Source organism: Crotalus tigris, unplaced genomic scaffold (assembly GCF_016545835.1).
Source record: "Crotalus tigris isolate CLP2741 ecotype Arizona unplaced genomic scaffold, ASM1654583v1 scf7180000018155.2402879, whole genome shotgun sequence".
In the NCBI taxonomy this organism is placed as follows: Eukaryota; Metazoa; Chordata; class Lepidosauria; order Squamata; family Viperidae; genus Crotalus; species Crotalus tigris.
The window spans coordinates 1956843-1978744 of record NW_024096851.1 but is presented as its reverse complement, the minus strand read 5'-3'; the positions used below and the strand labels follow the sequence as shown (position 1 = coordinate 1978744).

Sequence of the window (21902 nt, the reverse complement as noted above, 5' to 3'; positions counted from 1 at the left end):
ACTTAGTGAAGTGAAGCAGACTGATCACTGGCAGCACTAAAAATGAAACTACACTTTAAATCAGGCGTCTCCAACCCTTGGTCCGTGGACTGACACCAGGCCACGGCATGCCAGCAACTGGGCCGCATAAACAAGCAAAGCGCCATCCACAGAATGCAGGCATGCGAAACTATGCCCCTCCAGTCCACAGAAAAACCTCTCTCCCTAGTGCCCAAAAGGTTGGGAGGGGGGCGCTGGTTTAAATATTTTGGACATATGTAATGAATCGCCAGAAAAAGGCTGTGACGGTGGAGAAACTGAAGAACTGTGAAAGAAGCCAAGAGAACACAAGGTGCCTCAGTACCATTAATGACTGTACAAGCATGAGCTTACAAATCAAAGGAAGTTATACACAATCCTGGCAAAATGATGTATTAGTCCAGCAACCAGCTGGAAAAGCTTCAGCCACCCCCATAAATATTCTTTAATGCTTTAATTTGAAATTTTCCCTCAGCCCAAACTGTATTGCGGTTGATAACAATTACTAAAATGATTGCAAATCCAGGCCACAGCACTGTAAAACAGTAAATACCAAGAATCCATTCCTGAGATTTTGATTAAGCTCTGATTCAAAAAGGAATGATTTTTATAACTTACAAAGATTTTTATAGGAGCTTGCAGCTCAAAACCCCAGTGTAGAGGATCCAGAGTCACAATACAGCATCCCAGATAAGGCTACAAAGGTTATGAAAAATGGGATTTATTAAAATAAGCTTTATTAAACAAACAACAGAGAAATGTTCAATTTATATGTGCTTATGTGTTATATAAAATTCCTTAGAGATCTACAGATTTATCAGTTTTATAGTTCTTCTGCTTGTTCCTCAAAATAATGAATACAGAGAAACGCCCAGATCTAGATATGTTCCCCCTTCTCAGATTATATATTACAAAGATCTTAAATAAACATATATGTATATATTTACACTGATACAATAGGTTTCCTTAAATTGACACTCACCACTAACTTTCTGAAATTTTTAACATTTTGTTAAAAGCATGTGGTCATTTCTTTAAGGCTTCCAATAATCATATCTACTTTTGGGAGTATATAGATTTTAATCCTATTTCACAGTTTTTACAGCATGTTTTACACCTGAAAAAGCTATTCATTTATGGATCCAGAGCATAAATATGTTTATGAAAATGGTGGTTTTACAACAGTGTTATTCAAACTTGGCTTTACAACAGTGTTATTCAAACTTGGCAACTTTAAGATGTGTGGACTTCAGCTCCAAGAATTGAAATCCACACCCCATTAAAGTTGCTGAGTTTGAAAAACAATGGTTTACAAAACTGCTATTAGATATTTCAAAGATCTCCACATTGACTGAAAGCAGCTTCTTATGTTACAGAAATGTTTAATTCACACTTGGATCTTGTGTATGCCTAGTGTAATTTCTATGCTGTAAAAGTCAGTCCCAAATTTGGAGAGAAAAAAAGTAGCCGTGGTCCAGGGCTTGCCATTTTCCTAGAATACATATTCATGTTAGTAATGAAGAACGTCTGCCACAAAACTCGAGACAGAAAGAATATTTTAAAAAGAGAGCAATTAGCACTATATGTTAAAAATTGAATCTTCGCATCTTTAATAAAATAAGCATTAAAAACATTTTATTTGAACATCATTTGTAGTAAATTAATTGCATAAGAAATAGTTAACATTCGGTTAATGTTTTTATCCAGGGACTTTCATTTCTAATCAGGTTGCAATTTATTTTGTGAATGGTGCAAGAAGTTTTATATAAGAGTCCCACAAGTATTATTAGCGGTCTCCATGTGATAATACCGTAATTGTCCAAATTTCCCCCACCTTGTGAAAGAGTCATACCATGACCCATTAAAGCTTCTAGACAAATAATTTACCACTAAGCAATTCAACTAGACAAAAATGTAACAGATAATCAAGACATAGAGCCAGGATCTGAAAGATCTAGCATATGCAATGCAGTTCTGAAATAAGAAGTCAGTTTTAATGGCACTTGCTAGCTTAGTTAGCCTGATTGCACTTTTGGATTTAAAATAAGCCATCCAGATGTTTGTCTTCTTCACTTAAGATCCATCAGCATGGAAGCAGGATTCTCCAAGTAGGATTTCCACAAGTTAGAAAAACGAGACATGGTTGCACCATCAATGATTCGGTGATCAGCTGACCAGCTCACATTCATTATTTGTACTTTAAATACTTCACCTTTATTGTTAAATCGAGGAAGGGCCTAGAAATTAAAAAAACAAAAACAAAATGCTGTAAGAAAAACAGTGGATTAATTCATGAGAATTTCCCACACCTGAGCAACCTTACTGATAAGTTAATTAAAAGGTATTTACTCAAGATTTCAAAGCATATGAACAGGCATTAAATTTATAAGTCTTTTTGACAGCGTAATAGTCATAACGGATCTTACAGCACAATGTATGTGAAAATAATGTAGGAGTCCAGACTTGGTCAACTCAAAGTGATTAGTAATGGTGGATTCTTAAATTAAGTATCCAAGATATCACCTGCTGTTGCATTAAAAATAATAGATTTTACATTAACATGAGCAATATTTCTCGGATTTGTCATCCCCACAAATTAAGAATACACACTAAAAAAACAATATTCAAATTAGGATATAAGTCATTATATTTTGATGTTTATTCTGAGAACCCATTTTCTCAGGACTAGCCTCATATATAAGACATCAAAAGAAAAGGCTCTTCTGTTGTTAACCACTTGTTAGGTCATTGATAGCAAACAAAAACTTTAAACCACTGAAGTATTAATAAACATGATTTCACACATTCACCATATGAGACTACAAAAAAAGTTAGAAAACCAACACAAACATTTATTAGGGAGTATTTCAAACTGATCTTTCATAATTCACAGTGAAAATACCTGTATTTTTCCCAGAGCCCCAATAGCTACTTCAGGAGGAAGGATCATGGGTTTTGCATAAGTGCCACCAATCTAGGAAACAAAAAGGGAAGTTATTGAAAATCAGTACGCTTTTAGTGATGCGTTTAGGCAGGTTTTAAAGCAGCGTTCTTCAATCTGGAACATTTCAGACAAATTATAATTCCCAGAAGTTCTAGCCAATAAAACTAACATCCATTCTAGGTGGAAAATAAATTTTGTTTAAATATAATTGGAGAAATAAGTGACAAGGCTACGACAGACTCCACTTTTTGTCCTTGAATATATTCTATAGCCCCAGCCATTAAAGGAAGCTCAGTAGATATCTTCTCCTAGAAGCAATGGCATTATCCTTTGACTCTTCTAAATTACTTCAATTTTCTCTCCTTTGTTACGGTTTATGCCCCCATGATATTCCAAACATTTTATCAGTTTAATGTTGCATGCTGTTTAACTTACTGTGCCAATGTTGGAAAGTGTGAATGTTCCCCCTGTGAGGTCCTTTGTTCCCAACTGGTTAGCTGAGCCCAATTTTTGAAGGCGATTTAATTCTGAAGCAACTTCAAACACACTACAAGCCTGGACATTTTTCACATTAGGGACAAGCAAGCCTAGTCCTGTGTCCATGGCAATTCCAATATTGTGAGAAGCCTAGAAATGCACGGAAATGTACGGCATCAATTTGTATAGAGGTATCTCTCTTCATTCTTGACAAAATAAAGTATTTCTCATTTAATTATTCTTCAATTGTTGTTTTGTAGGTTGTAACAGTTACACCTACATCATGATGGTCAAAAAACAGGCCATCACCAAAAACTATTTTTGCAGTGGTCATTAAGCAAATCTGCAGTTGTTAAATGAACCAATTGTTTGCTATGGATGTAGTATTGCTGAAAACTGAAAATGCCAAATTATGGCAAAATCGCTGTAAAACGTAGTCCCGTGACTATAGGACCCTGCAAACAGCTGTAAGTATGGCTGTGTTGCTGAGCACCTGAAATTCAGCCATGTGACCATGGAGGCAAAGGACGGCCAACCATCTGAACTTTGAATCCAGGTCATAAGTTGCCCCAAGGTAGATCCATCTTAACTTTAAACAATTGCTAAGTGACCGTTCATAAGTCAAGGACTATCTGTCAGGCAATCCAGATTTTAAGAGAAAAAGTGATTTGGAAAAATATTGGGGCAACTCCAACAAGAAGCTATGATTTTTCTCAAGATTATACTCCTGCCCTTGCATCCGCAATGTGATTCCCCCTCTTCCCCGGGGGCTAAATTCCTAAAAGGGAATAAGACCCAGGACAATTAAGTGGTAGACTTTCACACAATTAAAGCCAGAGATTTGTCCTCATATTGAATCCACGTCTCTTTCTGAGCATCCTACAGGAAAAAGACCTGAAATCTTTCAGTGTTTATTTTCTATCTGCAGGATGCACTTAAATGTACCTTTACTGAAAATTGAACAAAGCTGGACCAGTTGAGGATGTATTAAGAAACTACTTTTTAAATTGTACACAAACCTTGTATGTGATGTTTTGGCAGTCTTCATCCACAGAAGCATTAAGAATGGGATAATGTAATAAGCTTAGAGAAGCAGCCTGTTAAACATATAAAAAGAACACATTACAATATAATTTACACAAGTCCATATATGTTATGAGAGGAAAAAAAAGAAAGAGAGAAAGGTAGAGGTACTTCATTATCTCCTTGACTGCTATCTTTTAGTATGAGAAGGGCATTTCCCAGGTGGACCGACCATAGAAATGTTGCAGTTGATACAAGTCTTAAACATCTTTTCTAGTTTACAGCAAACAGGGTTTCTTTTGTCCTTCTGGGCTAGTAACTCGAGGGAGATTGTGTCTTTGAGTGACTCTTGACTCTTAGTAATTACACACAAGTAGTTTTCTTGGCAACTTTTTCAGAAATGATATAACATTGCCTTCTTCCTAAGCCTGACAGAGAGCAACTACCACAAAACTCTCAGCTGGCTTTAGGCCTAACACAGAACTATAGCTCACAATTGCCCATTTTCTAATCCAATACTCTTAATCGCCATATCAAATTGACTCTCAGAAATTCTGATTAGTTTAAGTTTAATGTCCCAGTTATTAGGCTAGCTTACATGAAGCCAGGAGCCACAAAGATCATAACCCTCTTATTTTTCTGGGCTGGGATTCCTAATTATTCTGTAAAGGTAAAAGCTCATGAAGATTTGATGGATTTCATTATACCCTATCTACTGTCCCATTCCATAAAACAAACCTATCAAAGAAATTTGAGTGATCCATCCTTTTTTACATTTCATGATTCCTGTCCTTCCATAGTAAAGTTCCAGATATCTGTAAAGTGTTGTACTACCTAGATCAGGGTCCCCAATCCCTGGGCCATGAACTGGTACCAGTCCGTGGCTGTTAGGAACTGGGCCGTGCAAGCAACGGGCGAGCGAGTGAAGCTTCATCTGTGTATGCACAGGATCTAGGTTTCGTGTAAAACCATTCCCACCCACCACCCCCATCTGTGGAAAAATTGTTTTCCACAAAACCGGTCCCTGGTGCCAGAAAGGTTGAGGATTGCTGATCTAGATCATTCTAGTTTTGTGGAGCAGGCACCACTGAAATCAAGTGACCTTTCTAGGAAAATCTTGTCTAGGATTATAGAATTGTTTTTGAAAAGTATCTTATCATGGTACTTATAATCAATACAAATTGGACTGTGTGAATATGGTTATCCTAAGTATATTTTAGTATCATCCTGTAAAGCATTTTGAAACAGTATGTTTGAAATGCCGATGAAGAACAGATATGAAAACATATCAAACCAGTGATGCAGAATACAGGCAGATTTGCCTACAGATTTTCTTCCAAGGTTGTTTCTGCTATAAAACAGTTAAAACAACCTTTGTACCTTCAGATGTTCATTGAATTCATATTAGTTAGACAACATCATGAAAAATCAAGGGATTAGAAAGTTTCCTGACAAATTTGATAATCCTGTGCCCCAACATATGGCTACTGGGTTAGAGGAAGCAACCTTTAACTAACCTTTAAAAAGAAGGGCATAAAAGTGAGTTTAACTCCCCGTTCTTTTGCTAAAAACTTCAACTCTTCTCTCAGCTGGATGAGCCGAGTGAGGTCAATCTCATCACAATAACCAAAGTGAGGAATTTTCAAAGCAGCACTCATAGTTTTGACCATTGCCTTCTGAAATCCTAAAAAAATAAAGAAGGGAAACCATACACCATTAGTGATACTCTAGTTGTTTTGCTATTGAAACATTAAAAAAAAAATAAGTTAATTTTGTTTTTTCAAGTTTCCTTTCAATAGCAAAGGAAATACATCATGCAATATTATAATTATCCAGTCAGATGTAGGAAAAACTCTGGGGGGGGGGAACTGTATGATTAAGGAAAAATCAGTTATCTAAAAGGAATGCTGTAGAATCAACTTTGCTAAAGATGGTTTATCCACTGCATTCAATGGGGACAGTCAATAGCTATGGAAATAATCAAGATTTGGGTGGGAGATTTTTAGGAACTCTGTGTAACATCACATTTTATACTTTTCAGAACACTGTATGGTAGCTTTCATGGCCTGAAATTATAGTTGGATACTTCAGAGTGTGAACAGAGAGTCCTCAATACCAGGGGTCCCCAACCCCTGGTCCGTAGATAAATACTGGGCCGTGGCATGACAGCAACAAGTCCACATAAACAAAGAAAGCCCCACCCACAGGATCAGATATGTCCCCTCCGGTCTGTGGAAAAACCTCACTCCGCATAACTGGTCCCTGGCACCCAAAAAGTTGGGAACCTCTGCTCAACACCACCAGTGAGTTATGCAGGAGAAGCAGTTAAAGTGAATAATATAGTCTTAGGCTGCAACAGAAGGTTGCTCTCTAGCAAAATTAGAATGTTGGAATACTAAGATCTTATTACTACAATTCAGGAATCCCCAGAAATTATATTAATTTTCTAGGAATGGGGAAATTAATCCAACTAATTCTGAAAAATTAGGTAGTAAATTTAGGCTTCTAAATTTGATAACTAATTAATTCTGAAAAGCAATCTAAGAGGTAGGAAACATGGGGCTGGTTAGCAATCTTTATCAGATTCTACATTCACTTTCCTAAAACACTGATATGTATTGCTTTCTATACAGTACATTAATCGGGACTCAGGTTCAATTTATTAGGCTGAACTACCGGCTACATCTAGTAAATACATAAATTCACATGCACTGAAAACTATTAGTTTCTTTTCATAGGAGTCTTGATGAACACTCCAATTCTAATCTAAATCTGCATTGGCTGTATGTATAAAAACTTCTTTTCCAGATCAGCATTTTCATATTTATTGTGGGGAGATCTGGAATGTGAATTTAGGCTGAAGTAATTATGTAACCATATGCTCACTTTTAGCACTATAGTATAAATACTATATATCTATAGATACCTATATGTCTAATTTTTATATTTCTCATATAATACTTTTTAAGAATGGAAACTTCTTTACTGTGCCAGTTTGGGCTTGTTAAGTTTATAATGAATTCTGTAGTTAGAACAATAATTAGTATCTTGGCACAAGCCATACATCAAAGCTACTATGATACCTTCCAAAGTCTGGGTCTGTAATATTTCTGCATCACGAAGAATGCCCAGGTCTACCTTTGTAGTTACCTTGTTTGCTTATTAGTTGTAAAGCAGTTCTTTCAACCAGGGTGGCTTATTAACATATGTTCAACCTGCCCTCAATCAACGTTCTATATAAGACCTATGTAACGTCATACTTTTTTTCTTGGACTCATTTGGGTGCAAAAAATCTATGACCTAGCTTTGGAACTAATAAACATTGTTTGGATTCCCTCCAGTTGCTGGTGTTTTATTCAATGAAGTTTCACTACATTTCTGAAAATAATACTGATGGTCAGGAAAACTCACCCACCCAATCAATACAAACAGCTAGAGAGGATACAAACACCTATTTCAGTGGTTCTACCACAATTCTGACTATAATTCTTCAACATAAAAAAGACAGGTGTGGAATGTCCCACAGTACCCTTCTGAGATCACAAATGTAGTGATAGTGTTTTGTAATTGTTATTTATAAGTGTTTCACACACGCTATTAAAATCACTTCCCCCCCCTCCCTCTTTACCAGATAAGGCCATTGTTCGATCTTTCGCTGAAATTACAGGTTTAGAAAGTGGTGTTACAGTTCTTTCAGCTTTCTCTTTTGACGTGTCTGAAGCAAGCTCTGGTTTTGATGAAGGTGGAATGCTCTCAGGCTTTGGTGACAGGGGTAAAATTGCTCCAGTCTGCTTGGCTAAGTAGTTAAGAATGTCTTCTTTGAGAATACGGTTATCTTTCCCTGTTCCAACAACTTCACTCAGCTTTATCTGAAAGATACAGGATAACCAACAATTCAGAGTGATGGAGCCATCTATGCTGAACTAAATAACCAATTTGTAGATTACAAAGTGCTCTCTCAGATCCATGAAAACCTATATAGTATAGGAACTCCAGAAATTGAGCACAAGATGAAAACTCAGGAAGAATGGAAGCAAATGGCAGATCCGTAACTCACTTGAAGAATCCATGTAACTGTTTGATTTCAGTTAAATTTTCCACAGCGGGTCAAGTTTTGGAAGCATCTGATGCTTGAAACCATGGACCTGAGATGCATCCCCCCTTTCCCAAATTTGTACGCAATTAAATAAGTTATTAAAATCCTGTTTCACTTGTTCATAACCACTTATTCAAGTCCACATACAGAACCCACAGTAACACAAACCATGTATAATTCTTGTTAGATTTCTGAAGCTGATTTGTTGACAAACCAGGTAGTCAAAAGAGCTCCTATGCTTTCTGAGAGAAGTTTTCAATATGCTGGTCCATCTTTCCCTCCTTAGCAGATGTTCTGTAATATGACTGAAAATGAATAAGGAAATATGGGGAGAAATTCAAGTGGAAGATGACAACATGAGGACCTTTTATTTCACATTCTGGAGATGAAGGGGATCACTGCATTATGAAACTGCTGCCTAGAAACACTTTACATCTGCAAGAGACTGTTTGATGCAACTGGCATTGCTAGGGTGAGTGCAGACACTACAGCGGAGGGAAGCTGCTCCCCAAGATCTTCCTTTTTCAGACACAACTCGCCTAGTGTATTAAAGAGATCTCTTTCCATCTCGCTAGCAATTCTGTTCTCTTTGCTTTCCCCATTATGCTTTATGCATCTGCTGAAATGCACAAAGTTTTCCCCAATAACCCATTTAGTTTCCTTTACAGGACACAAGACTTTCCTCTATTCCCTGAACAAAGTAGTCTCTTTAAATGCAAAATATTTAACACATAGGCATTCATAGCCTAACTCCAGTGTTTAAAATATCTTATACTGCCAATATTCCATTGAGGCTGAAATATTCAGAGCTTCAAAGTTTTCAACTCTCTTTAAGACAGGTAGGAGGGAGAGAGTTGTCAAGAGCTCTTTCCAAACTTCCTTTGGGGAATAGACTCCTTGAAAATTATGCATCCACGTTAATGCTCAGCAACCTCTCCTCAATATTTGATACCACATTCAGTGGAGAGAATAGTTCCTGTTCTAAACCTAGATCAGACAATGGAATACATCATAATTTTTAACACACAGCAGACCAGGGCTTTTAAAGAGGCAAGCATATTACCAGATCACTTATGGATATTTAACGTATCTCTTTCATTTATAAAGTAGATGCCAAATCTTAAAGTTTATAATTAGTTTCTCCGATCAGTGATGATTTTGGCACGTAGGCAAATGTATACATGCTATATGTTTGCAATATATATGACACATCAACTGCAAGAACCCTCTTTTCAGTAATAAAAACATACATTGTTTTCCATAGCAAGGCGGCGAACTGCAGGGGTTACTAAAGTCTTATGGCCTTTGATTCGCTGGTGGATCTGTTCTTCACGTGACACAGCAGGCGTTTCCACCACATCTTCCTCAGGAGTTACAGCTGCAGATTGGACCCAAAATAAAGAATGTGAATCAAGTGAAGTGGAACCAGTTTTGTGCAGTGATAAAGGTGCCAGGAGACCATGGGTTCTAGTCCCACCTTAGGCATGAAAGCTAATTGGGTAACTTCGAGCCAGCCACTCCTTCTCAACCCAACTCACCTCACAGGATTGTTGTTCTAGGGCAGGGGTAGGCAACCTTGGCTCTTTTATGACTTGTGGACTTCACTTCCCAAAATTCCTGAGCCAGCATGGTTGGCTCAGGAATTCTGGGAATTGAAGTCCACAAGTTATAAAAGGGCCAAGGTTGCCTACCCCTGTTCTAGGGAAACTGGGAAGAGTAAAGAATGTTAAGTACATGTAGTCCTTGACTTACAACTATTTGTTTAGTAGCCGTTTGAAGTTACAACAGCACCGAAAAAAAAGTGACATGACCCTTTTTCACACTTACAACTGTTGTAGCATCCCCTTGGTCACAGGATCAAAATTCGGATGCTTGGCAACTACTTCATATTTAATCTTTTGTGAACCTTCTGACAAGCAAAATCAATGGGGAAGCCAGATTCCCTTAACAATGGTGTTACTAACTTTAACAACTGTGTGGTTTCAACAGGCCACATTAAATTGTTATAGTAATGTAAAAAAGCAGGAGCTTTGGCACCACTTCCCAAAAACAAGAAAGGAAAGAGACTAAGGGTTCAGCTGTATGAAGAAAAAAGAAGGCCCTATCACATTTGATCAAAACAATAGTATAAGATATGCTATTCTTATTCTATATAATGGCTCTGAAGAACTACAGTTCCACTGATTGTTAACATTTCTGACAAGGATTAGCCACTCCCTGCTTGGAACTATTTTGATGCCTTCTAGTATTCTTTTACTTGAATAGCAGCACATCATCTGCACTTCACAAAGAACCACTTTCTGTTCTGATAACCATTTCGTGTCTTCAGAGCCGTCTATTGTTGTGGCTTCTTATCAGGCTTCATTTTGGTATTTTTCCAGAAGTTATATAAATTGAAATCTCCTAGAAGAAACTCTCTAGAGCAGTGGTGGCGAACTTATGGCACGCGTGCCAGAGGCGGCGCTCAGAGCCCTCACTATGGGCACGTGCACTGTCGCCCCAGCCCTGCCTCCCCCCGTGGCCTCCTCCTCACCAGCAACCCGCCAGAGGATAGTTGCCCCCAGGCATGGCCCACAAGGAGCAGCGCAGCCAAGGACATGGTAGCCAGGTAGCAGGGATAAAACTCCGTCTTCGTGGGCATGGGCGGAGGACATGATTATATGCATGGTGCATTATAGCAGCCATGGTGCAGCCATGGTGCTGCTGGGTTGCCTGGGTGATCTGCTGCAGTGGTGGCAGTGGGGGCCCTGCAGGCGGGCAGGGGTGGAGCAGGTGGGGGGCAGAGCAGGGGCGGGGCGGGTTTTGGGCACTCAGTCTCTAAAAGGTTCGCCATCACTGCCCTTTTTTAAGGTCTCATATTTTTTTTACACATGTGCATTCCCATCTTCGCATAAACACATGGCTTAAAGTGCAGTGGACACCAATAATTACAAATCAATATTCAATGCTGTTGGTTACATGGTGACATTCTGATTCAGCGATGAAAAGAAACAATTGTTACCTTTTAAAGTAGCTGTTTCTATGTCCACCAGCGGTTTCCCCACACGGGCAATTTCATCCAACTCATAATGGAGTTTTCTAATGATGCCATCGTAACGGCTGGTGATTGTGACCGAGGCTTTATCACTTTGTACTTCACAGATGCTATCAAACTGTGACACAACATCACCTTCTTTTACATACCTGAAAAAAGGAAAAAAAGTCACAAGAAATACACAAGGGTAAAGCTGATCTCCAAAAACAGCTTTCATAAGATCTCAGCAGGTAGCCATCCTGTTCTGGCAGGTAATCAGGTTCATCTGGTACAGGGATGGGAGACCACAAGCAAGTGCCTGGCTCAAGGCTACAGCAGCATCTAAGAAGAAGTCAACAACCTACCACTTCCTTATGGCTGTCAAGAAAGCTGCATGAGCCCTAGTGGTGCAGTGGTTAGAATGCAGTACTGCAGGCTAGCTCTGCCCACAGTCTGGAACTCAATCCTGATGGGGTCAAGGTTGACTCAGCCTACCATCCTTCCAAGGTTGTTAAAAGGAGGTTGTTGGGAGCAATATGCTGACATTGCAAACCGCTCAGAGAGTGCTGTAAAACACTATGGGCTGATATATAAGTCTAAGTGCTATCCGGAAGTCAACTTGAGGGCAACTTCAATAAGAGTGGTGTGTATGCAAAAACAAGGAAAAATATGGAAAATGCTGTTACTGTAGACCTGCAAAGTGGTTCTTGAAAGTTGGTCTTTTTAAGAACCTAGTGCGATCAAAGGCTTTGAACAAGGGAGTGGTTGTGTCTATCTACTATCTTTCTTTAGTTTGAGCAAACTGACAGTGATCAAGCATCAACATTTACTTCCACAGATATTGGGTTAATTCAGGGGTAGGCAACCTTGGCTCTTTTATGACTCGTGGACTTCAACTCCCAGAATTCCTGAACCAGCATGGCTGACTCAGGAATTTTGGGAGTAGAAGTCCACGAGTCATAAAAGAGCCAAGGTTGCCTACCCCTGCCCTAGAACAATAATCCTATGAGATGAGTTGGGCTGAGAGGGAGTGGCTGGCCCAAAGTTACCCAATTAGTTTTCATGCCTAAGGTGGGACTAGATCCCATGGTCTCCTGGCACCTTTATCACTATACAAAACTGGTTCCACTTCACTGAATTCACATTCTTTATTTTGGGTCCAATCTGCAGCTGTAACTCCTGAGCCAAGGCTGCCTACCACTGGGTTAATTAAAGCATTCCAGACTTACTAAGCCCAAATTTGTGAGAAAGTGTTCCTATTCAGTTGTCTAGAATCTTAAGCAATCTTGTTTTAGAATTGTTTTTAATGATAAACAAGAGAGTAAGCAATTTATAAACAGAATAAATTCAACGATGTTAAGGCATAGAAATGAACTCTCTGAGAAATATGACGACATTCCTTCACACATCAGCCCTTGAGTCAGAAAAATGAGGCCTAGTTCTCAATGCCTTGATTGCTCCAAATATAAAACAATGACTAATAACAGAACGTTATCTCTATAACCTTCTTGGATTAAAAGATTCTTTTTTTTTTCCTTTTCTTCCCCTATCCCATTTTTCCAAAAAGCAAGCTTTTTTAGTCAGGGAATTGGTCCAAGGAAACACACAATTTAAACTTACCACTCTTTCACTGTCACTTCTGTGATCCCTTCTCCAATATCAGAGAGCTTGAACTGAACAATCGGGCCCTGTGAAACTTGAAGACAAAGGAGAAAATGTTAAGCAGTGAAAAATAACTAAGAAGCAATACTAAATAAAATCTGGAAGAGACAAAGTAATTCAATATACAGGCAGACAAACCAGAATCCTTAAAAACTAAAATGCAGAAGAAAAGGGGCCTTGGGAAAATTACAATGTGCCAACAGATGCAGAGGTTCAACGCCTGCGTGGATTTTTTTACTTTGAAATCCTATGGCTGAAGCTAACTAGCCAGCAGATGTGAGCAAATGCAGGCTGAACTTTGAAAATTAGGAAATGTTAATATTTAGGCTATCTGTAGACAAAGGATTGGTAAAAGCAACATGTGTTTTATGGGTAAATGTTCTTGGTGTGTTGACCCAGCACTGTCATAAAAATAGAGTTTGCAATCTTTATATCTTTCTTCCGACACATTATGTAAAGATCCAGCTCTCTGGAGAAGGCTCTAATACTGGGAAAGGTGGAAGGAAAAAAGAAGAAGAAAACAACCAGAAGCAACATGAATGGACTTAGTTAAAGTAGTGATAGGGGCACCGTTGGAAGAGACCAGGATAGGGACAGATAATCAGGAAGAAAATCTATCTATAGGGTCACTAAGAGTTGAAACCACCTTGATGCATATAATCAATCAATTAATCGGCATTTTAAGCAAAAAAATGGGTGGATGATAATTACTGAAAGTGAAGCTATCTCTGCAAATACATACTGGACTACTTTTCCTGTACTTCAAAAGCAGAACCTATAGACCAGTGGTGGCGAACCTATGGCACAGGTGCCAGAGGCAGCACTCGGAGCCCTCTCTGTGGGCACACGTGCCGTTGCCCTAGCCTTGCCTCCCCCCATGACCCCCTCCTTTCCAACAGCCCCCCTGAAGGAGACTCGCCCTTGAGCGTGGCCCACACAGAGCAGTGCAGCCAAGGACATGGCAGCTAGACAGCATAGACAAGACTCTGCCCTCACACCCCATCATGCAGTTGATGCTGCAGGGTGCGGGCAGAGGGTGTGGCCACCATAGCGCTGCTGGGCTGCCTGGGTGATCTGCAGCGGGCCCTAGAGTTGGTGAGTGGTCCTGTGGGCAGGCGGAGCGGGGGATGGGGGGGGCAGAGCGGGGGCAGGCAGGGGGGCAGAGCAGTGGCGGGGCTAGTTTTTGGGCTAGTTCGGTCTCTAAAATGTTCGCCATCACTGCTATAGAGTTTAAATGCTCTCTTGTTAAATGTGACATTTCTTTAACAAATTATCTAAGTCTTTACCCCAATGAAGACAGGCTATATTCATTTATATGTTAGTTTTATAAACTGAGCCAATGAACATGGGCTTGGGCAATTTTTATATCCTTTTGTATGAAAGAACCCAGAGTCCTCAATTCAGTAGTTTGTTGTTGTTAACTGCGAAGTTGTGTCTGACCCATCACGACCCCACGGACAATGTTCCTCCAGGCCTTCCTGTCCTCTACTATATTCTGGAGTAGTTTATTTTACTTCAAATCAGAGAATAGAAAACTATTACTAATGGCTTAGGTGTTGCGCACAGTGTGATCAACTGAAAGGTTTATTTTTAATAAAAATAATTATTTTTAAATAATTATTTTTAAATAATTATTTTTAAATAATTATTTTTAAATAATTGTCCTTGTATTTCCAGAATAGTAGACTGTACTGCTGTATTTGAAAGATGCACACTTGGAAAACATGCACATTTCAAATCCCTGAATCTTTCATTCTTTGCCTTGCTTTCTCTGGTATTTACAAAACAAATGACATGTAAGAAAAAAAATAACTAATTTGAACATGAAGGAATCTTACCAGCAGTTGTTCTAAATAATTGATGCTGATGTTGATACCTCCATAAAGTCTTCTCAAACTTAGAAATGTATTTTTGCTTTAGCAAACAAAAGTTACTATGTAGTCTTATCTGGTGAACACAGAGCTGGTCAAGGAGGAAAAAAAATTAAAAATGTAAGAACATGAAGTATTTTTGAATTCTCCACATATTCCTTTTAATTTGCAAGAAAAAGTTTTTTTTAAAAAATTGAGACCCAAATTAGCAGAAGCATCTTTTTTTAATCTCTCTCACATTCTCATTCTCTTTGAGAGAAAGGGAGTTAATGCCATATCAAGGGCTTGCAAGAAGTTAAAAGAAATTATTTTTCTTAGTCTTTTTGTGTTTCATTATCAAAGAAAAAAAAAGTGCGGCCACAATTTTTAATTTTTCAAATGGCGTACATTTCACAAGAATTATACGAGCCTACTACCCTGTTCCACTGCTCTACACACAAAGTACAGCTGTGAAGAGGCAAAGATGGTTTCCTGTTCTTCCAAACTGTTCCATCTTAGGATGTATTTACAGATAATGCTCCAGTGCTGAAAGGACAGCAACCTTGCAATCTAAGTTCATCAGAGCTATTAACGCCACCCACATTTCACACAGCAAGATTAGCAGACACCAAGGTCAATTTAAAATCTCTTTGTTTCATTCATTCTATTAAAGAAATCCCAATGTATTTATCATGGCAGCTATTCTTGATGAACCTTTACTTAACCTGTTTAAGGGGATGCTTATCTAGTGCAGGGATTCTCAACCTTGGCAACTTTAAGACTTGTGGACTTCAACTCCCAGAATTCCTCAGCCAGCCTGGCTGAGGAATTCTGGGAGTTGAAGTCCACAAGTCTTAAAGTTGCCAAGGTTGGGAACCCCTGATCTAGTGAGATACAGCTTAAGGACTGGAGATGCAATACCTACAGGTTCTTTATGGCATTAAATGCTTCTTCTTTTTAAAATATATTTTATTAAGTTTTATAAGGGTAAAGGGGAAATAGGGTCAATAGGGGTATGATAAGGGGTAACAAAAAGGTTAGACCAGGGGAAGGGATAGGTACAATAGTGGGGTTGTCCCACATAATAAATCAATGCTTCAGCAAGTAAACCCGTCCGGGTATACATATTCAATCATACTAATTAATATAAAATAGTGATACTTAATATAATATTACTAATATATTACTACTTAAGTATATTAACTTTAACACATTAATATATTACTTATTAGTTATAATTACTTATTGTTAGAATCACAAATAAAAAGAAAAATAAAAAAATTCATAAGAATGCTTCTTTTTATACCTGGAAGGCTCCTTGCCCCAACCAACTTTAATTCTTAAAATTGCTTTTATTTATTTTTTAAAAAAGGAAAGTTGCAAGCTACAAAGCAAAAGCCTCTGACAGCTATTTTATTTTTATTTTATTGAATGTGTCCAGACCAGTGGTTCTCAACCGTTTCTTCTCACAGACCCCTTTAAATACCTTTTGAGGCCACGGACCATGGCCATGGATCACCAAGACTTAATTCAATATTTACATCATAACATTTCTTCAAGCCTTCGCAGACCCCCTGCAATGACATTGTGTCCCCCCCCCAGGAATCTGTTGACTACAGGTTGAAAATCACTGATCTAGGCTACACAATTATTGTTATACAATAAAAAAGGAGGGAGGGGCTATAATCCATTGTTTGATTTGAAAATGTGACCACTCTCCAGATAAAGTTAGGGTGACAATAGCATTTGGGGAAGTGGGGCTAGGCAGACCAAGGGTACAACTTCACTAGTGAAAACCTTCTCCTGAATGTCATTCTGTACTAGATCTATATGCCATTTTATAAGTAAGTAGATTCAATAAGCTTTGATCGACCATCCCCCAAATGCTCTCAGAATAATAAGTATTCTTGAGGGCATTCTGGTTTGGATAAGGAAAGCTTCTTGGAATTAATTTCATTCAATGTATTTTATTTAGGTGCTGTCTGACCCCACAACTACTCTGGACGGCTCACAATAGCATAGACAATAATATAAGATAATACTGTATGAATAGAAAAAGACAATTTTTAAAACAAGTAATGTTTTATTAAACGAATAAGCTATTTTTGAACAAACTTTTTACTGTTTCACTGTTCTGTATATTTCCATTTTAAGAGTAACACCAGGATACCATAGATAACATTTATGAAGATTACTGCATAAATATTTAATGCAATCCATAGCCAGACTATAGCATGTGAAGATTTAAGTTTACAAATAGAAGGAATCAATATATATTTGTACATATGTAGAGTTATACAGCAAAATTATGTTTACTGCTAATCCTTTGGTTGAGATTAGTTGTTCCGGCATCTTACATAAGTTCTATTTCATTGTGGAATTCAGTGTAATTATTACAGACTTTTATAAAGTGATTTCTCAAATTCATCAGTTATCAGCTGTATTACAAATAAACTTCATTTATGTATGTAGATAATATCAAATGCTGATAGAACAACTAGGTAATCTTGGCTGAACTTGAAAAACGTCACCACTTAAAAAACTCTAAGAAAACGAAAAGGTTTTAAATTTCATTGGGAGATCTGAAAAGAAAGCCTACAAGAAGGATGGAAAGACACTTTGATACCATTGCCAAAAAACCTACACAAAGTTCTTGGGAACTGAGAAAAATGTAAGTCTTTATTTTTTAAAGTAAGAATGGGTAAAAGAAAAAGCAGTTTGTAACTGCAGACAGTTTAGTGCAGGGGTCCCCAACCCCTGGTCCGTGGACTGGTACCGGGCCACGGCATGCCAGCAACCGGTCCACACAAACAAGCAAAGCCCCATCTGCAGGATGCAGGCAGCACACAAAACCACACACTTTCTGGTCTGCGGAAAAATCTCTCTCCACGGAACCGGTCCCTGGTGCCCAAAAGGTTGGGGACCTCTGGTTTAGTGCATTTAGTAGCTTAAATGCTGAAATATTCCTTTTATCTGAGAAGAATTTGAGCCTATCAGCCCCAAGGAAGTGGATAGAGTTCTTCAGGCTCTAAGTGGGACCACCCCTATATTACAGTCATGTTCTTCCTGGTCGATTAAGGCCTTCCAGGAGACATGTAATTGGATCCAGATGATGAGGACTGGATGAATGAATGACAAAGGAGAGGGTTCCATCAGGTCTCAAAGAGGTGAGAAGCTGGATCATCACCTATTTGAGACCAGGGGAACCTGTGTTGGGGACAGTTTCCATCACTGTTTCCAATCTTCCATTCCGGAGAAGAGGAAAACCCTAATATGCAGTTTTGATTCAGTGTCTGGTACTGAAGACTGTTTAGATTGGATGTTGCTTTGAAACCTCATCTAAACCGCTCCAAACTTTTAGGGTATCAAATGTTTATTACCACAATTTCACATATTTTAAACATCATCTTGGTTTATGCAAAGAAGATACAAAATGAGCTTGTTTCTTTTTCTTCCTTGAATATGGCTTGCTGAATAAAAAAGGATTTATCTCTTGCTGAATATAGGATTTATCTGAGTTCCATATGCAAGAATACCTGAATTTATGGATGATACCAAAGAATAAGTAATTGTGAATTAAGTAATTCTTAGGAAGAGTTCATATTACTAAAAGAATATGTGAAAAAGTGAGCTAGGAAGGGAGAGAGAAGTATCCCTCTTGTTGATTTAAAACAGAATAAAATTTAAACTGATAACATGTTATATGGGAAGTGAAATAGAAGCTTCCGATAAATTTAGTGCTCAAAATAAATATCTTTCCAAATCATATGATAAAGTATCCTAGTAGGATAATTTTATGATGATTCTGGTTAGATACAACCTCTAATGTCTGCTTTGTAAGCCTGTTTAAACCTGTTTATTGAATGTTCTGCTATACAGCTAACGTTCTGATATGAAGCTTAAGGTTACCTTTTACCTAAAAAGATTACTGCAGTCAGCCAGGGTGACTAGAAGAACTTCAATGTCACTTTGGCAGGCAATCTACATCTAGTGAAAAGCAAATCTGAAAGTCAAAATTGGAATAAAGAAATCCACAATTATATATAAAGAGGAACCTTATAAAGATGTCATACAAGGATGGAAGTTATTATCAAGAACATACTTCCTTCAAAGGTGGAGAACTAATAATCTAAGATCGTGCATTTAGCAATCCAAGATATAATATAGCAAGTAATCACAACTGCACAACTTGCATTTATTAACACAAAAGGACTACCAGCCCTTGGATCCTTTTCAGATCGGTAAGCCATTATAGTGCTCAAACAGCATCTATATACTACTAAAAATCTTGTGTCTGTTTGTAACTATAAATTGGGCAAAACTGGAAGGTATAAGGCAACAATTATTGAACCAAAATAATTCAAACAAGCTAACTTACAGAATGCCAGCTCTCATGACTCCAGTGGGAATGAAATTTGGGAATGTTGAAGCTGCTTCAAAAGACTGTGTCTTCTGACTACATTTCCCAGAAACCTATTAAGTTGCATGGCACAAGAACAGGATTGTCCCACTCATTCCCCTGCACCCAATCGGCCGATAGTAAAGCTCAACAGGCAAGCAGTAATTAACTGCTTTGGCACAGAAGCTAAATTTTTATATCTCTTAACAGTAGTGAGTGCTGAGAAAAGGGTGAAGGAGTGATGCCCGTTTGCAAGGTCAGGCTGGCTGGGAGCAGGATGCCAAAGGTCAATGGGAGAGCTTTCTTCTTTCCTTGATGGAAGGCTGGGAAGTGGGGGTACAGTTTTGTTCATGATCCATGGTTATCTTTATTTCCCCTCCTCTCTACAAAATGGCAGGCAGTTCATCTGAGGAGAAGGGATTTCTGACATTCCCTGCCAGCTTTCCACAAGCAACATCAATGGGGAAGGCAGCAGGAAATTGGAAGTCGCATTCGCGCTATTTTTGCCCATTTGTGATCATTCTGTTTCTCTGAATGTTTAGGTAAAGAAGTATCGCTGAAAGGAGGACCTAACAGGTCACAGGTTGTCCAATTTTATAAGGAGACTTCTGAAAGGTAGAAGCAGACAACTGATACCGTAAAGCTGAGAAACTCAGCCACAGCTAAAGCTATTTTAGGTAATCCTATGTGCTTACATTTGAAGTAGAAACACTCAGTTTTTAGATCACACACAAAAAAACCAGCCAGCAGAATATATTTTCAGCAAAAAGAAATCTGGAACATAGGTCATGCAGCCTGAAAAGGTCTGAAAACCCTGATCTAGAACAACTATGGGGAACTGGAGAGCTTTCCAACATTCTGTTTCCACCTTTTAGTCCAGGGGTTCTCAACCTTGGCAACTTTAAGACTTGTGGACTTCGATTCCCAGAATTCCTCAGCCAGCACTGGCTGAGGAATTCTGGGAATTGAAGTCCACAAGTCTTAAAGTTGCCAAGGTTGAGAACCCCTGTTTTAGTCCATCAAAAGCAGCTCAAAAATGACCAACTGTGGTCTGTTCTTCCATGAATCTAAGCATGCTGAGAATACACATAGTCTGGAGATATCAGTCTTCTCTCAAGTTACTCCCACCTGATGTGTGATTTATTGCTCAAACCATAAATAAGCAATTGCTTAGGGAGTTTCAAAATCAGCTTTATCTCTGAAAGACCTGTGCATTAACAACCTGGTGAGTTATGATCAGAAAATGGGGCCAAGGTGAGTTTTTCACTAGTGCCAGAACAAGATTTCTTAAAGCTCAGTACAACTGCATATTGCCAAAAGAAAACCAGCTTTGCTTTAGTTTCAAAAACAAAAAAAGATTCCTTAGCGCTCAAAAATGCTAACGCTGGGAACTGCACAGACCCAGGGCTGCTTCTGAACTGCTTCAAAAACTCTTGAGAAAGTGCCTTAAATCAACACATCTGTGATATGGGGGGAAAGTCGGCATCATTCCAGGCAAACAGCTGTTGGAAAGCTTTTCAGCCATGAATTAAAGCTCTATAATTTTAAAAAAAACTGCATGAATAAGATAGAATATAGAAATGTTTTTATAGGTTTGGTAGCATCGAAACCATAGAAATTAGCAAGATAGAATATCAAATCACAAAGTTGCTTATTTTATGCACCGCACTGAAGTTTATTTCTAGAAGGATGAATATGGCAAAGAGGCCACAACCGTGGATGACTTGCAGTCCTTTCATTATGCTTGTTGCGTGGCTAATTCTTAATAAATATCCAAAAATTCATCTCAAATTGGAAAAGAACAGAGCCAACGATTTACTGCATTTGCTAAACAGGCAGAGGATCAAGTAAATACTTTCAGTTTTGTTTTCTCTTGAGAAAAAATGGAAACAAGCAGGACCTACGAAGCATCTACTTGTTCTTCTTTCTCACATTTTTCAGCTCTCCCACCGCTCACTACTACTTACCAAACGCCGGACTGCTTTGCAGCTGCTCCTCAATGCAATCGTTGCCGCCATCTTATTCCGGAAGGAGAGTTTCCCACGCCTTTCCCACTCCTCCCTTTTATCAGCCAATCGGATCATACCTTTTCCTCCCGCTGACCAATTAGAACGTGAAAAGCTGCCTTCTTTGGTAAAATGAATGATTTGTTTTATGAAACAATCGACCATCAAAAATAAGAAGAGAGCATCGGAGTTTACAGTCAACGGAGTCATCTCATTAGCTCATCATTCTCTTGAGATCTCCAAGCCTGATGATATATATAACCAAGTTTTGAAGGACTTAAAATTAACAGGGACGGGTCCAATTTCACCTGGTTGGGAAATAATGTTTCACATGGCGGGACATCACCCTACTGCCCGTGACGTTGCCTGGTGTCTGTTTCTATGTTTGTACATACATACGATGTCTTTTTCTCT

At 38.5% G+C, this 21902-nt stretch overlaps 1 protein-coding gene across 1 annotated transcript; it reads right to left on the bottom strand.

Moving 5' to 3' along the window:
- Positions 1 to 742: 742 nt before the first annotated feature.
- On the bottom strand, positions 743 to 21581 carry DBT (dihydrolipoamide branched chain transacylase E2). The gene is made up of 11 exons (XM_039348490.1): positions 21450 to 21581; positions 15072 to 15195; positions 13192 to 13267; positions 11560 to 11741; positions 9809 to 9936; positions 8091 to 8331; positions 5980 to 6146; positions 4459 to 4536; positions 3398 to 3589; positions 2921 to 2992; positions 743 to 2255 (listed from the first exon to the last, which is right to left on the bottom strand). Exons 1-11 carry the CDS (start codon positions 21564 to 21566, stop codon positions 2088 to 2090), a joined length of 1545 nt encoding a protein of 514 aa, XP_039204424.1. The 5' UTR covers positions 21567 to 21581; the 3' UTR covers positions 743 to 2087.
- Between the last annotated feature and the right edge of the window lie 321 nt (positions 21582 to 21902).